This window comes from Paroedura picta, chromosome 2 (assembly GCF_049243985.1).
Source record: "Paroedura picta isolate Pp20150507F chromosome 2, Ppicta_v3.0, whole genome shotgun sequence".
In the NCBI taxonomy this organism is placed as follows: Eukaryota; Metazoa; Chordata; class Lepidosauria; order Squamata; family Gekkonidae; genus Paroedura; species Paroedura picta.
This window is the reverse complement of record NC_135370.1, coordinates 160,274,220-160,290,308: the sequence shown is the minus strand read 5'-3', so window position 1 is coordinate 160,290,308 and position 16,089 is coordinate 160,274,220. Positions and strand designations below refer to the sequence as shown.

Here is a 16,089-nt window from a genome sequence, read left to right as displayed (position 1 = left end):
ATATTTATCATGATAGATTTGCAGTTGGACTTGGTATAAATTAGTTTTACGTTCAGCACTTGCAAAAGAAGTCATGCTCAATGTGCAGCAAGCATTTTATGTTGCTGAGCTATTTGCACAGTGCTCAGGGAGACAAATGTCAAAGCGAAACCTACTTAAACAAGGGGAGCTATTCTGGTGAATATCCATTATTGAGCAATCTATGTGCAATGCAGAAGTATGTTCTCATAACATCAGAATTCTCAGTCTTGGCTGAGTAAGTATTGCACATTCAACAGGTTACCCTCAGTGATCACCTTTTTGTGTGTGGAGGGACCTATTTTTAAGAAAAAAATAAATATGGGATGATCTTTGCGTGATAAGTTACAGCCAAACTTGAAATAAACAAAGCAAGAGAATTATTGTTCCCAGAGATTAGTTTACTAAGTCCCTTCAGAGTGGATTTCTCACTAAGTGCTTGAAGCTATATGATTTAAGTGTCCTCTTACGTAACTACTAAAGCTAAGCACAGAAAGAAGTAAGGTCTGTTCTCCAAGACCAGGGATAGAGGCACTTGAGGAGGAGGTGTGGAAGTAGCCCTAAAACATTCCTCTCCCTCACTTAGTTACTTAAATGTATTATTTCCCAGGATGCTCTACTGGCACATGCCCCATATGTCTGATTTCTACTTTGTCCAGGACTAGAATTCTTACTGCAGAAGAATGTTGCCCCACACCACTCAAAACTAACTGGCAGTAACTTGCGCGTCTCACGCAAGGAGAAGAGTCTGCTAAGGACTGCAGGCTTATGCAATAATCAGCAGGAATAATGGTCAGGAAAGCCTGCCAGTGTATAAATAGCATTCTCCTGACCTCTGAATTACCTGACAGACCGGGGTTTCCCCTGAGTTTATGACTGGATAATAAATTGTGGTGTTCTCATTAGCAGGTGATTTCGCATGAATAAAACATTGCTGCCTGCCTTAAAAGCCATCTGAATGCCATAGCATTTTTGCGGTACAGACTTGTGACAGTCACCGCTATTGCATTGTAGGTGCCTCTTTGCAGACATATTCTGTTGCAGACATCCTCTGATTAAACAGATGTCAAAGTGTGCTTCTGTAGCTGGGCAAGTGGCTCACCCTCTAAACATCTGTGCCACAAACAAGAGTGTTAAAAGAAAATGGAGGGGACCCTATTTTTGCTGATGTACTCAAATTGTTGAGTAGATTGCTTTTCTCCACGTAAGGCCATGGATCCAACGATGCATAAGCAAAATGTAAATGGTCTTGGCGCCATTCTGCTGGCACAGGGTCCGTTCTGCTTTCACATCCAGAAAGTTTTGGGGAAGTGAAAAAGCTGGTGGTGACCCCATGTTTGAGGTAGTGCAAGTGGCTATTGCGATCTTTTTCTTTCCTCTTGTAGAGCCACTTTGGTGAAGTGGTTAGGAGTGCAGACTTCTAATCTGGCACGCCAGGTTCGATTCTGCGCTCCCCCACATGCAGCCAGCTGGGTGACCTTGGGCTTGCCACGGCACTGATAAAGCTGTTCTTACCGAGCAGTGATATCAGGGCTCTCTCAGCCACATCTACCTCACAGGGTATCTGTTGTGGAGAGAGGAATGGGAAGGCAACAGTAAGCCACTTTGAGCCTCCTTTGGGTAGAGAAATGCAGCATATAAGAACCAACTCTTCTTCTTCTTCTTCTTCTTCTTCTTCTTCTTCTTCTTCTTCTTCTTCTTCTTCTTCTTCTAGAAGAGTTCTATCTCAAGCAGAATTTTTATGCTGCATCCATCCCATGGGACTAGAAACTGTAATCAGCCTTGAGTAGCACTCTGAAGAGGTAGCATTAAAAGCTCCAAATAAAATAAAAGAAGCTTAAAAAAAATGTTAATAGCAATGTTCCCAGGTGCTACGCTGAGTTCCAATATGATTGCATAGATGTGCACAATCATGCTGACGCACAGTGCACATCCAGTCGGGATTATCTCCATGTGCGTTGATAGACTATGTTCTGCATGTGCCAACATCACAACAAAAAATGCTTTTAGGTCCATGGCCTAATCCTTCTGTGGTCTTTGATTGTGGGGAGATCATTACTCAAGATGTCCGTCACCCACAGCTCTAACTCCCTTAGAGTTCTTGACATTCTGGCCGTGCTCCTGGTCTGCCTTCCCTCAACGGCTTTTGCTTCTCAGTATTAATTGCTTCTCAGTATTAACTTTGTCAGTCAGTCCGTCAGAGTACCTTTATTGGCGTAAAATCCCTTTGTCATAACGACAGGTTTTTATTTTATTTTTTATGTAGTTTTTACAGTTCAGTCTCATATGGCAGGGTTAGTCAACCTGTGGTCCTCCAGATGTTCATGGACTATAATTCCCATGAGCCCCTGCCAGCATTTGCTGGCAGGGGCTCATGGGAATTGTAGTCCATGAACATCTGGAGGACCACAGGTTGACTAACCCTGTCATATGGAGTTACTCCCAACTTAAGCCCACTGAAATCAACGTATTTAAGACTGGAGTAACTCAGCAGCAGTATTGCACTGTTAGTAACCCAACACCGCCTTTTATGGTTTAGCTTTTCACCCCATCTCTGTTCGATTAATTTACGTCCCGTTTAACTCATTGTTGCTTGTTCTTGGACAAGATGTGTGCGTGTGTGTTTAAGCAATTTATTTATTGTGCAAATACAGGAGGAGGTCAGCCCTTGAGTGTAAATAAAATATCTGCTGGCTAATATCAAATCTTGCTCTGGGCATGGAGCAACTGAGAATATAAAGACATAAATCTTTCTTTTATTAAATCAGGCCTTCCACTTATCTGTTTGCAACAGCTCTGCCTGTTCTTAATGTAAACTCCATATATGACTGTAATTTTCTTTCTTTCTCCGTGATCAGGCCTGACTTTAAAAGGCTTTCCCCTTATAGCATTTCCAGGCCAACAGCAAAGGGAATGTTAGTGGTTTCGTTCTCTGACTAATGGCCCGCTCCCACTTTGGGGCCTAGCTCACACCGTCATGTAGCCATTGTGCCGTGCAGTCTTCTGGCTGCCAAATAGCCCATGGAGGTAATTCATACAGTGCCTCTGGAGGATTATGCTCAGGTTGGACTTTGTTGAGGCTTCCCGGGCAGGTACTACACAATTCACCATTTACGCACTGGGAACTTCACTGCCCCAGCGCCTGTGCTGGAGCACAAACCAGGGGCGGATGAGGTACACCGGGCCAAATGCTCCCCCGTGTGGGTGCAGGAAGAGGTGGGGCAACCTGCCACAGCTAAAACTCCAGCCTGCAGCCTGGAATAAAACCTCCAGTGCGTAAACGGTCAACTGAGACGTCTGATGCCCTATCTGAAGGCAACCCCAGTTTGCTTGTTGGTCTTTGCTAGAACATGGCCAGAAGCAGGGATCTGGACAAGGTGGAATCCAGTTCATCAGTGTCGAGGTAGCTACAGGAAAGTTCCTGCTTCTCTGTCGTGGTTCGGTCCTTGGTGGCTTGGGAACGGGACCGAACCCCGCCATCAGAGGCGCCCGCGATCACGGAGGTAGGGCATGGTGATCATAGGCAAGCCGGCAGCTGGGCACCCCACCCGATCGTTGAGGTGGCAATGGCCGCTAAAGAACCTCAATGTCCCCCTCCACCTTTTGACAAGGGCCCGGAGATGGCCCTTTGTTCCAGGAAAATGGGCCATCAGGAACCCCGGAAAACCTCGCATATGTGCATGAGTCATGATTGTATCAGCATGTTCCCTCCGCAAGTACTGGGTGGGGCAATACAGCCTAAGGAGGTGGGTTTTGTATAAAAGGGAGCTTCCACCTGGAGTTCGGTGGAAGCTCTTACTCCATACCAGCGGACTCCACGTTGCTGAAATAAAGCTTGTTCCTGTTGTATCGTTCACCAGGCCTGGCGTGACGTTTTCTTCAAAGGGGCACCCTGTTTTTCAGTTAGCAAGCGGGTTCCCGACATCGTAAGAGCTTCCCACCGAACTCCAGGGTCGGCATCGCATCCGAGCGCTTATCGGGACGGATCCAGAGATGGCGTTTTCAAGCAACGGGGCGGTCTCGACCCCCACGAACCCCGGGAACATGAGTTTAATGTCCCCGGGAGATTTCCTCCGAAAATCGGGGGGCCAGGAGCAGCTGTCCGGGACCCCGAGACCCTCGGCAGCGGCGGCCAAGGGAAGGCGCCGGGCCATGGGTTTCCCAAGCACGGCGGGGAGCGCGCCGAGGTCTGGGGGGTTGGCCCCAACCTGGGACACCCAGCTGAGGCAGGCGCTTCGCCCGGTAGGACCTGAGGAATCCCTAGAGGACCTGCGGCGGGCCATGGCGGACTTGGCCAGGCGCTTGCAGGCAGCTGAAGCCCGTGAGCAAGCTCGGGCCGGGCCCGGGGGGACTGGTAATACAACGGCGGAGGGGACCGCGTCGAGTGAGGACGTCTCCAGCGACGAGGACGAGCCCGGTACTGGTGAGCGGGCCCCGGACCCCGACCCGGAGCAGTTTTCAGTCCCGAGTAGGCGAGACGGCCAGCGGAGAGGCGAGATAGCAGAGGATCTCGGGGGAGCGGGTGAGCCGACGGGGCGGCGAGAGCCGGACCAACGCAGGAGCGACGTGCAAGGCAGGGGGCGGCACGGCGTCGTTGGGCAAGTTGGTAGCCGGTGGAGCGGAGCAGGACGAGACGGCGGACGCCGAGAATCCCGGATCCGGAGGGGGTCGGACTACTCTCCAAAACGTTCCCCCCCAGAGCTTAAGGCGCGTTTCGACGGGACGCCGGACGACCTCCCGCAGTTCCTCCTCCACGCGCTGACGCATGCCCGGAGGTATGGAGACCGGTATGAGGACTCCGAGGACTTGGTCTGGGGGGTGGCATCGTGTCTCCAGGGCAAGGCGGGTCAGTGGTACCTAGGGTTGGCCGAGCGCGGCGACCCGGCAACTCGGGACCTGCAGGACTTCGTGGTCGCGCTCCGCCGACGATTCCAGGACCCCCAGGCTGAGGACAAGGCAAAGAGTCGGATCAAGGGACTTCGACAGGGTACTAGGGGGGTTATGGACTATATAGACATTTTCCGGAGGGAAGCAGGCAAGGTGTTCTCCTGGAACGAGGAGACCCAAATCGAGTACTTCCGGGAGGGCCTTAACCCGAAGCTCAGGGAATGGGCCGTGATCAAGGGGACGGAAGAAGATCTGTCTACACTGGAGGGGTGGTGTTTTGTGGTCGCCAAGCTGGAAGCCAGCCTGGGTTGGGCCGCCGCACCCCCCCGGGAGGCCAAAGGCGGGTCAGCCGAGGCGCCGAGACCGGGCCCCGACAACTCTCGCCCCAAACGACCCCCGAACCCCGAGCGGGAAAGGAGACGCCGGGAAGGTCTGTGCCTGAAATGCGGGGGGTCAGGACATTTCGCAGCAGCGTGCCAACGGCAAGGGGGGGAGGACCGCGGGCTCTCCCAGGGGGGAGGTGCGACACGCCCCCAGCAGGCACGCCGGGCGGAGGACCTCCGCAACGAACCGGGAAGCGCCCAGGCGACGGGAAACGGCCAGGACCTGCTGTAGACGGCGCCGGGCAGCAGGTCCCGCGGTGCGAGGGAAAACCCCTGCAGCATGAGGCGCGACCTCCGAACGTGGTAATTTTAGAGCTCCGGAACCCGGAGAACGGACTAAGTTGGGTGGGGGAGGCTCTTTTGGACTCTGGATGCGACCACAGCATGGTCCACCCCCAGATAGCCCGGGCTTTGGGGCTACCGAAGCGCATTCGGAAGGTTCCCCTGGTTTTCGTCCAGATGGACGGCAGCCCGATTCAGGGGGGACCTTTCGGGGAAGAGGTGGGTCCTATCGCCATCCACATAGGGGACCACCAAGAGCTGCGGTGGCTGATCCAGGTCCCCGTAGCGGGATATCGGGCGGTGTTGGGCCTGGATTGGCTGAAGGAACACAACCCCGTGGTGGACTGGCGGGCGGGGACCCTGAAGTTCGACTTGACGGTGGGTGCACGGCATCGGGTCCCCCACGAGAATTCCAGCCACAAGAGGACGGCGGCGCGTCCCAGGGGAGCGGCGGCGGCGCAGCAGGAGAAACCAGAGCCCGAGGTCCCGCCAGAGTACCGAGACCTCGCAGCCGTTTTCAGCGAGCGGGAAGCGGACGAGCTACCCCCACACCGCCGCACGGACTGCGCTATCAACATCCCAGAGGGGGCGGTACTACCCAAAGGGCGCATCTACAAGATGAGTGAGGGTGAGCTCAAGGACCTCCGGGAGTTTTTGGATAAAAATCTGGCCCGAGGTTTCATCCGGCCCGCTTCCAGTCCCATGGGAGCTCCAGTCTTGTTCGTCCGGAAAAAGGATGGGTCCCGACGGCTGTGCCAGGACTACCGGGGCCTCAACGCCATCGCAGCGGGGAACGCTTACCCCCTCCCGCTGATCCCGGATTTGCTGGCCCGGCTGGGCAAAGGGACTCTGTTCACTAAACTGGACCTAAGGGAGGCGTACTACCGGGTACGCATCCGGGAGGGGGATGAGTGGAAAACAGCGTTTAACTGTCAATTGGGACAATTCGAATTTAAAGTGATGCCGTTCGGCTTAAGCGGGGCACCTGGGGTTTTCATGAGTCTAATTAATGAGGTGTTGCAGGACCTTCTGTTTCAGGGGGTGGTGGTTTATTTGGATGACGTCCTGATCTACAGCCAAGATCCCCAAGAGCACGTGACCCTGGTGAGGGAGGTGTTAAAGCGCCTGCTGGCAAACCACCTATACGTGAAGCTGGCTAAGTGCGAATTCCACCGTCCCTCCCTGGACTATTTGGGCTACCGCATCTCAGCCCAGGGCATAGCTATGGACCCCGAGAAGGTGCAGGCGGTGCTGGCCTGGGAAAGGCCCCGCACCCGGAAACAGCTACAAAGCTTCCTGGGGTTTGCTAACTTTTTTAGAGGCTTCATCCCCAGATACTCCTCCGTAGTGGCTCCCCTCACGGACTTGCTAGGTACCAAGGGGAGAGGTCCTCGCGCCACGCGGCCCAGCGCAGCGCTCGGCTGGAATGAGAAATCGGAGGCAGCGTTCCTGGCCCTCAAGCAAGCTTTCGCGTCTGAGCCCACGCTACTGCACGTCGACCCAACCCAGCCGATGGTGGTACAAGTCGACGCCAGCGACGCAGCAGCCGGGGCGGTTCTCCTGCAGCGAGACAAGGCGGGACAGCTGAGGCCGGCGGCCTACCTCTCACGAAAATTCGCCGAAACGGAGCGGAACTGGTCTACCTGGGAGAAGGAGGCGTTTGCGATTAAGTTCGCCCTCACCGAATGGCGGCATTGGCTGGAGGAAACAGAGGAGCCGTTCGAGGTCTGGACAGATCACAAGAATCTGGAGGCGCTCCGGCAACCGCGATCCCTGAACGCCAAGCAGATGAGGTGGGCGGAGTTCTTTTCGCGGTACAATTTCAAGCTTGGTCACATCCCCGGCAAAGAGAATTTCCTCGCGGACGCCCTCTCCCGTCTGCCGCATTATGGGGAGGGGTACGCTCCCTGCACCAGGTCCGTGTTTGGCGAGGAGCAGCTGGGACGGGGGGTCGTCACTAGGCGGCGGGCCAGGGAGGAATGGGAGCCCGACCCGGCGACCGCCCCGCTCCGAGACCGCCTAGTGGCAGCCTATGGGGCAGACGAGGAGCTGGCTGAGCTCCGGGACTCTTTGATTTTGGACTCCGGTCTCTGGCGGAGGGGGGAGGCTGTCTACGTCCCGGAAGGGCTACGACGGGAAGCCCTCAGCCTCTGCCACGATGCTAAGACCGCCGGGCACTTCGGTTTCGTAAAATCCTGGAAGTTGGCCCGGCGGCGGTTTTGGTGGCCCAGTCTGCGGCGGGACACAAAAGCTTACGTCAGTGGTTTTCCTGTCTGCCTGACCTGCAAGCCGGGGGTTGGCAAGCCGAAAGGTCTGCTGCACCCGCTCGAGGTCCCGACCCGGCCGTGGTCAGTGATCTCCATGGACTTTATAACAGACTTGCCTCCCAGCAAGGGGAAAACGGTGATCTGGGTGGTGGTAGATCTATTTTCCAAACAGGCCCATTTCATTCCTTGCGCCAGTGTCCCCAGTGCTTCACAGTTGGCTCGGATGTTCCTGGATCACGTGTTCCGACTGCACGGGCTGCCGGACAAGGTGATTTCCGATCGGGGCTCACAATTCGTGTCCCGGTTTTGGCAAGCTTTCCTGCGCCTGTTAGACATCGAGCAAGGGCTGAGCTCCGCTTACCACCCCCAGACGGACGGGCAGACCGAGCGGGTTAATCAAGTACTGGAGCAGTACTTGCGGTGTTTCGGTTCCTATCATCAAGACACCTGGGTGCCCCTGCTCCCCCTGGCCGAGTTCGCGTACAACAACGCAGACCACAGCAGCACGGAGATGTCGCCTTTTGCCGTCGTCTACGGGACAGACCTGAGACACTTCCCGGAGCTTGGAGAGGTCCCCGCCCGGGAATCGGCCGACCTTCGCGAGTGGGGGAAGCGTGCCGGGAGCTGCTGGAAGTCGCTGCAGGAGCAGTTCCACAAAGTCAAGGCAGCGCAGAAAGAGGACGCCGACCGGAAGAGACGACCAGCTGAGGAGATCCGACCGGGGGATCGAGTTTACCTTTCCACCCGGAACCTACGGTTGAATTTGCCCAGCAAGAAGCTAGGCCCTCGGTTTTTGGGGCCTTTCGAGGTCTTGGCCCCGATCAACGAAGTTTCGGTCAAGCTCAAGCTCCCCAAGAACCTCCGGCACATCCATCCCGTCTTTCACGTGAGCCTTCTAAAAAAAACTCCGGACGGTGACGTTTGGCACCCCGTGTTTTCCCCGCCAGCGCCCGAGGTCCTGCCGGGGGGGGAGCACCACGAGGTGGCGGATATCCTGGACTCTAGACTCCACAGGGGGAAGTTGCAGTACCTCGTAGAATGGAAGGACTTCGCTTTGGGGGACCGGGAATGGGTCTGGGCAGCGGACGTCCTTGCGCCCCGACTCACTGAACGTTTCCACAAGCGGTATCCTGGCCGCCCCGGGGGGTTGGAGAATGGACCTTTGGGGGGGCAGAATGTCGTGGTTCGGTCCTTGGTGGCTTGGGAACGGGACCGAACCCCGCCATCAGAGGCGCCCGCGATCACGGAGGTAGGGCATGGTGATCATAGGCAAGCCGGCAGCTGGGCGCCCCACCCGATCGTTGAGGTGGCAATGGCCGCTAAAGAACCTCAATGTCCCCCTCCACCTTTTGACAAGGGCCCGGAGATGGCCCTTTGTTCCAGGAAAATGGGCCATCAGGAACCCCGGAAAACCTCGCATATGTGCATGAGTCATGATTGTATCAGCATGTTCCCTCCGCAAGTACTGGGTGGGGCAATACAGCCTAAGGAGGTGGGTTTTGTATAAAAGGGAGCTTCCACCTGGAGTTCGGTGGAAGCTCTTACTCCATACCAGCGGACTCCACGTTGCTGAAATAAAGCTTGTTCCTGTTGTATCGTTCACCAGGCCTGGCGTGACGTTTTCTTCAAAGGGGCACCCTGTTTTTCAGTTAGCAAGCGGGTTCCCGACATTCTCATATATGCCCATCTTGCATGTAAAGAGAGCCATTTGGTTATCCTCTCCCTCCCTGTGTACAATTCTCCCTTCAAATCTGTAAACCGCCCGTGGCGCCGCGGGCGCCACGGACTAAATAAAACAGTAAGGGGTCCTGGGGCGGGATGAGTCCGGGATGAGGAAGGGTCCAGATTGGACCCTTCCTCATGACAGACAAAGCGCCTGCCGATTGGTCCCTCCGATTCCCAGCCCCAGGAACTGCGAGCCGCGCGCAGCGCGGCTCGCAGTTGCTCCCGGCCTGACGCGGTGAGAGGCGCGAAGCGCCTCTCGCCGCGTCAGGCCACCGCCTGATGGAGCCCATGGCGGCCTGACGCGGCGAGAGGCGCGAAGCGCCTCTCACCGCGTCAGGCCGCCGCCTGAGGGAGCCCCCGGCAGTCGCGCGGAGCGCGGCTGCCGGGGGCTCCCTGTCCGGCGGCCTCATGCGGCGAGAGGCGCGAAGCGCCTCTCGCCGCATCAGGCCGCCGCCTGGGGGAACCAACGGACTCCTTGAAGAAAAAAAAAGACCCGCCGCTCGGGCCGTGGCCTGGGGGAATCCCGGACTAAAAAAAAAAAAAACCGAGAGAAGCGCCGCTCGCCCCGCCGCGGGGGGAATCCCGGACTAAAAAAAAAACAAAAAAAGAGACGCGCCGCTCGGCCCGCGGCCTGGGGGAATCCCGGACTAAAAAAAAAAAAAACCGACAAAAGCGCCGCTCGCCCCGCCGCGGGGGGAATCCCGGACTCCATAAAAAACAAAAAAAGAGACGCGCCGCTCGGGACGCGGCCTGGGGGACTCCCAGACTCAAAAAAAACAAAAACCCGAGAGAAGCGCCGCTCGCCCCGCCGCGGGGGGAATCCCGGACTAAACAAAAAACAAACAAAGAGACGCGCCGCTCGGGACGCGGCCTGGGGGACTCCCAGACTCAAAAAAAAAAAAAACCGAGAGAAGCGCCGCTCGCCCCGCCGCGGGGGGAATCCCGGACTAAACAAAAAACAAAAAAAGAGACGCGCCGCTCGGGACGCGGCCTGGGGGACTCCCAGACTCAAAAAAAACAAAAACCCGAGAGAAGCGCCGCTCGCCCCGCCGCGGGGGGAATCCCGGACTAAACAAAAAACAAACAAAGAGACGCGCCGCTCGGGACGCGGCCTGGGGGACTCCCAGACTCAAAAAAAAAAAACACCGAGAGAAGCCGCGCTGGAACTCACCGAAACCTCCCCCTGCGAAGACACCGACCTCCGCTGACGCACGAGACTCAGCCGCCGCCGCTTCCTGGATGACTGGCCCACGTGGGAGTCGCGCGGGGGCAGCCATTACAGGTTGACGTCACTCCCCTGCGCCAAAACAACAGTCTTGCTACAGTGGCTGCCTGCAATGGGCTAGCCCGTGCTGCGCGCTTCTTAGTCCACCTGGGTGGATTAAGCAATGCGCCAGGGAAGTCCATCCAGGGCTGGGAAGGGGAAAAGAACCGCTGCTCGGGAGAGGCCCCGCCACCCAACGGAGCCCCACGAACCAGCAAGTGCGATGGCCGAAGACAAACAGCAGAGACCAGCCAGGACCAGCGCGAGGGCGGTGAGTGAACCTGGGGTTCTGACTCGCCTTGGGAGGGAGGACCGCGGCGCCGCTTTTGGGGGGGGGGTTCTGAGAGAGAGGGTGGGTGGGGGGTGGGAGCGTGTCCCTTCCCCTTCCCCTTCCCCTTCCCCCTTCTCCCCTTTCAAAGCCCGCCCAAAGACTGCAGGTAGTCCCCCCCGCAAAACCACTCTGACTGCTAGCGCCCATTGCATTTCAAACTGCAATGGGCTTGATTACTAGTGCATTAATAAATCAGATGCTGAAATAAATTGAGAATCAGTGGATTCTCTCTCTGTTGAGGGGGTGGGTGGGCTGTGTTTCACTGTGAGTGCTTTCGGAAAGGACCCGGGTTTAGTCCTGAGCATCTATAATCAGAGGGTCCAAGGCAGCAGACTTTGGGAGGAACTTTTCTTCTCCTGAGATGCTGGAGAGCCACCATCAACGGGCTACAGGGTGGACCACTGGTTTGTCTCGACCTAAGATGTTCGCTCTGCATGGTCTAAGCTGGAAGTGCATCTTGACTGCCAGAGATATGACAGTACAAAGATGTGGGTCTGACGGAGATGCAGGGCTGTTTAGTGGTTTGTGAATAACCGGCCAGCAAGTCACACAGCTTGAGAGCATCTCCATTTCTATGCAAGAGTAAACTGGATACTTGCATGTTTACTGCCATTCCATCCAGTGGAATGTCACGGTTTGATGGACTGTATAGCCTGTGCCGTAAAACAGCAGTGAGGTCCTTCCCATGAGCATTAAAGCAAACCACCCGTAACCGTAGGATCGACTCTAAAATCTGTGTGAAAGTGACTGAGTCCCAGTAGACATTTGCCTGTTGCATAAGGTGGTTGGTATTCCTGACTAGCTTTAACTTCCTAGGCCTAACTGAGAGATACAGAGTTAGAGGAATCCAAGGTCAAGCTAAAAATAAGTAATGCCTTAATATAGCCATTTTAGTTTGCTATTGCTCAGAGGGGCATTTTCCTTGCTTGCATTTAAAAAAAAATAGTTACATATTTCTCTCGGCGAAGTGGTCACATAACTTTTTCATTTTTAACAATCTAGGAAGAGCTGTATATCTCTACTTTTTTCTTCGAAATGGTAGAAGACCATGGGTAAAGAAAGCATAGGGCTAGTAGCGCAACAGCTTTTTTGCAAGACGCATGTTGCTGCATAACCAGAACTTGCACAGTAGTCGTTCTGAATTGCATTTGTAGCATCTTAATAGTTTGCACAATTTCCAAAGGATACAAAAAACAATTGCTTCTTAACTAGTTCTTAAGAATTAATCCCCCCCCCCCAGTAGGTGATTTTGCACTATTTGCTTGAAAAGCTAGGTGAATTATTTAGTATGTATTTATAAACTGAATTATTGATAATGAAAATTGTTGCATGTACTGATTGGGAAACAGAACAGCACTTGAGTCCAGTGGCACCTGGAAGACCAGCAAAGTTTAATTCTGGGGATAAGCTTTCATGTGTGCCATGAAGTGTGCATGCACACAGAAGATGATATGCAGAATTAAGCTTTGTTGGTCTTCAAGATGCTACTGGAGTCCAAACATTGTTCTTTTGCTTCTGATCAACATGGCTACCCACCTGATTCTGTCTGTTTGGGGAACAAAATGGTATCATTCTATTGCATGAGTCTGGCCTACTTAAGTTCCTGGTGTGTGAGCCCCATCTTGGGACTGTTTTAGTGCCTCTTTTTCTAGGATTTTATTCTTCCTGGCCTTGTAGAACTTCTCATTTCCTCTATGTGTTTAGGTGGCATTTTGCAGATTCCAATGTCTCTGTCTGATTAGTAAAAGAGAGCCAGTCAACAATTATTTTAATGGCATGCAACCTCTCCTGAAATATCTCCGGAAGTTACATTGAGATTTTCATCCAGATTCTCCCAAGCTGTGCTTTTGTGGGGAAGTGAATTAGAAAATTAGGCAATACGTTATCATAGGTTCTTCTTCCATAATCCATAAATGCTAAATGTGATGACCTATGAATTACAAGTAGCTGGCTACAAAGAGCTTTTGGTATATCCAGCAGAAATAGGTTTCAGAACAAGTTCAGCATTACCTATTCTGGCAGCACCATTCCAAAATCAGTAGAAGACCATTCCCCCTAACACTTGCCATCCAGTACCGTCTTCTAACTCTCTGTGATGGGAATTTCACTTGGATCTTCCAGTTATGAAGCATTTTCTCTGCCTGTGAGCCATTGTTGACACAAGTGATTTAGCTGGTTTTATGCCCAATGCCGTTTCATTAAAGCAACTCTTGAAATGCCTTGACATTCCTAGAAGTTTGGGCATAATGGCTGCGGCAAGGACGAGTGGACACTGGTAGTTTGGGAGGGGACTCCGCTGCCTCTAAGAACAAGGTTCTCATTCAACCTGTTCCATCTGATCTGCAGACTGGAAATAGGAGGGGGCACCATCTCTGGTACACCAATGCATTCAAAGAGTGTTTGACTAAGTGCTTGGATTTTATGTTACCTGGAGTGGTAAAGTCCCTGTCCTATTATAACTCCTGATAACCAACCGGGCAGAAGTGGTAGGTATTAAGATGGAAGGCATGTTTGTCTGTTGTGCTACCACTCACCTTTTAATAGAGTATCAGGGGATTGCTAATGTAATCTGTAACCACATGATGCATCCATGTGTTTAAATGGAAGGCAGACATAGCAGCCCCAAAGGATATCTGTTCCTGGTAACTTACAAATGGGGCTTAAATTGTTGCAGACTTGGTATCTCCTGGGGTTTCTGGTACTGCACAAAGGAGATTTGTAGCAGCAAGGAAGAAACCCTGTGTCTGGGAATTTCTCAAGAACTCTCCAACAGCCACTTGAACTGGAGGAGCCGCACCAGATGGTTCTTGCGGTCTTGAGACAGGCCCAAGAGCTACTGCTGTTGGCTCTGAAGTCCAGGACAACTTTGGCCTTCTAGCTCGAGTCTCCATTTTCCACAGACAGAGTCTGGGAGGGCTGTACGGTGAAGAAAGGAAAGGCATAGACGTGCCCTCCTCACTGTAAGTTATTGTTGGTTTTCAGATGTGATGGAGAACAATCCAAAAATCTATTCTGTTCCTTCTCCCTTAAGGTCTCTGGGTGTCGTTGTCCCCCGTCCCCCCGGAACACTGTGGCTCTCCAATGGTGAACAGTCAGACAGGAGATTCCTTATTGGCTGCCTGTCAGCCAAGGGCTTGCTAACATGTATGACCAAACAAAGGACAGCCCTACCCACAAGTCTTTTTTTGTATTGTGTTAAAGATTATATAGAAAGTAGAAAGAAAAGACAACACATACAGTGTTCCTGGGTTAGGCTGATCACAAGACCAGAGTATTCTCAAAAGGTTTTATAGGCAGGTGCATGTAAACATGATAGGTATGCTTGATAAGAACCAATCTGAGGGGGCAGTAACAAGGTTAGGTAAAGCAATTGCATCAGTTAGGAGGGCTCATTGAACTGGGCCAACTTTGCCTAGCTGTCAATCAAGGGAACAAGAGTGATGCTCCTTAATCAAGGAGGAATATGGAGTGTGTAATCTGCAGGAACACACCCGAGCTCACTGTCAAGATGACCCCAGTGTATTTAAACATCTAAATATCTCCCCCTTGCTTGCTTAGCTATACTTAAGATGATATATGGTAGTTTTATGAGTTTGCTTAATAATATGGGTCCTGATTAGTCATTACCTTAAGTTGTAGCATGCTTGCAGTCCATGAATGTCAAGGTGTGCTAGCTAAATTTGTTTTATTTATTATTAGATTTCTATCCCACCATCTCTCCAAGGACTTACAAATAAAACCATTGTTGTTGTTAGGTGCGAAGTCTTGTCCGACCCATCGCGACCCCATGGACAATGATCCTCCAGGCCTTCCTGTCCTCTACCATTCCCCGGAGTCCATTTAAGTTTGTACCTACTGTTTCAGTGACTCCATCCAGCCACCTCATTCTCTGCCATCCCCTTATTCTTTTGCCCTCAATTGCTCCCAGCATTAGGCTCTTCTCCAGGGAGTCCTTCCTTCTCATGAGGTGGCCAAACCATATAACCCCATAAAAACATAATAACAATACTCCCAGTTGTTATTGGCAGGACACCTGAATTTCAGGTGATATTAGTGCTAGGTAACTTGGTGAACATGGTGCATCTTCATTGTTACATGGTATTGTTCCCCTCATGTCTTCATTGTCCATGTTTCCAAGGAATTTGCCCTAACATTTTGTGCCATATTTCATCTTTTTCTTAGGAGTATATTGATGCTCATCCTGAAACCATCATTCTGGACCCCCTTCCTGCTATCAGGACACTGCTGGATCGATCAAAGTCTTATGAGCTTATTAGACAGATAGAGGCCTATATGCAAGGTAAGCCTCTTGCATTTCCAATGGCGCTTGATGAAGTTTGTATGTTTAGGGGGTGGGGAAAGTCTTTGAGACCTGGTCTAGAACACTGTCTGCCTTCGTACATGCTTGACAAGTTCTGTCAAAGCAAGTTGCTCATAATTTGGGGTAATAGCTACATCCAAGTATGAGAACTTTCAAAAAGGGTGGCTGGGCCATTCCTGAAGATTGTGACTTGGGTCTTGTGTGCTATTCCAGCAGCACCACAGCATCTCCTTTGGAGGGGATCACCTTCTCTATTTGTGGTTTTGGGGAAGGTGATCTTTGCTTATTTCCTTATTCCTGCTGCAGACTCTCAGTTTCACCACCACCACCATATCGTTCTCTTGGGTAAGAAGAAAGAGTTGGTTCTTATATGCCGCTTTTCTCTACCCGAAGGAGTCTCAAAGCGGCTTAGAGTTGCCTTCCCTTTCCTCTCTCCACAACAGACACCCTTTGAGGTAGGTGAGGCTGAGAGAACCCTGATATCACCGCTCAGTCAGAACAGCTTTTATCAGCACCATGGCAAGCCCAAGGTCACCCAGCTGGTTGCATGTGGAGGAGTGCAGAATCAAACCCAGCTCACCAGATTAGAAGTCCGCACTCCTAACCACTAT

General features: G+C 52.7%; 1 protein-coding gene across 2 annotated transcripts in view; it reads left to right on the top strand.

The window, feature by feature from the left end:
• Positions 1-16,089, top strand: part of ITPK1 (inositol-tetrakisphosphate 1-kinase) — a 166,879-nt gene that overhangs the window by 105,267 nt on the left and 45,523 nt on the right. For both annotated transcript variants that reach the window (XM_077323537.1, XM_077323538.1), the window contains exon 4: positions 15,340-15,457. In XM_077323537.1, coding sequence (XP_077179652.1) covers positions 15,340-15,457 — 118 coding nt within the window. The remainder of the gene's footprint in view (positions 1-15,339; positions 15,458-16,089) is intronic.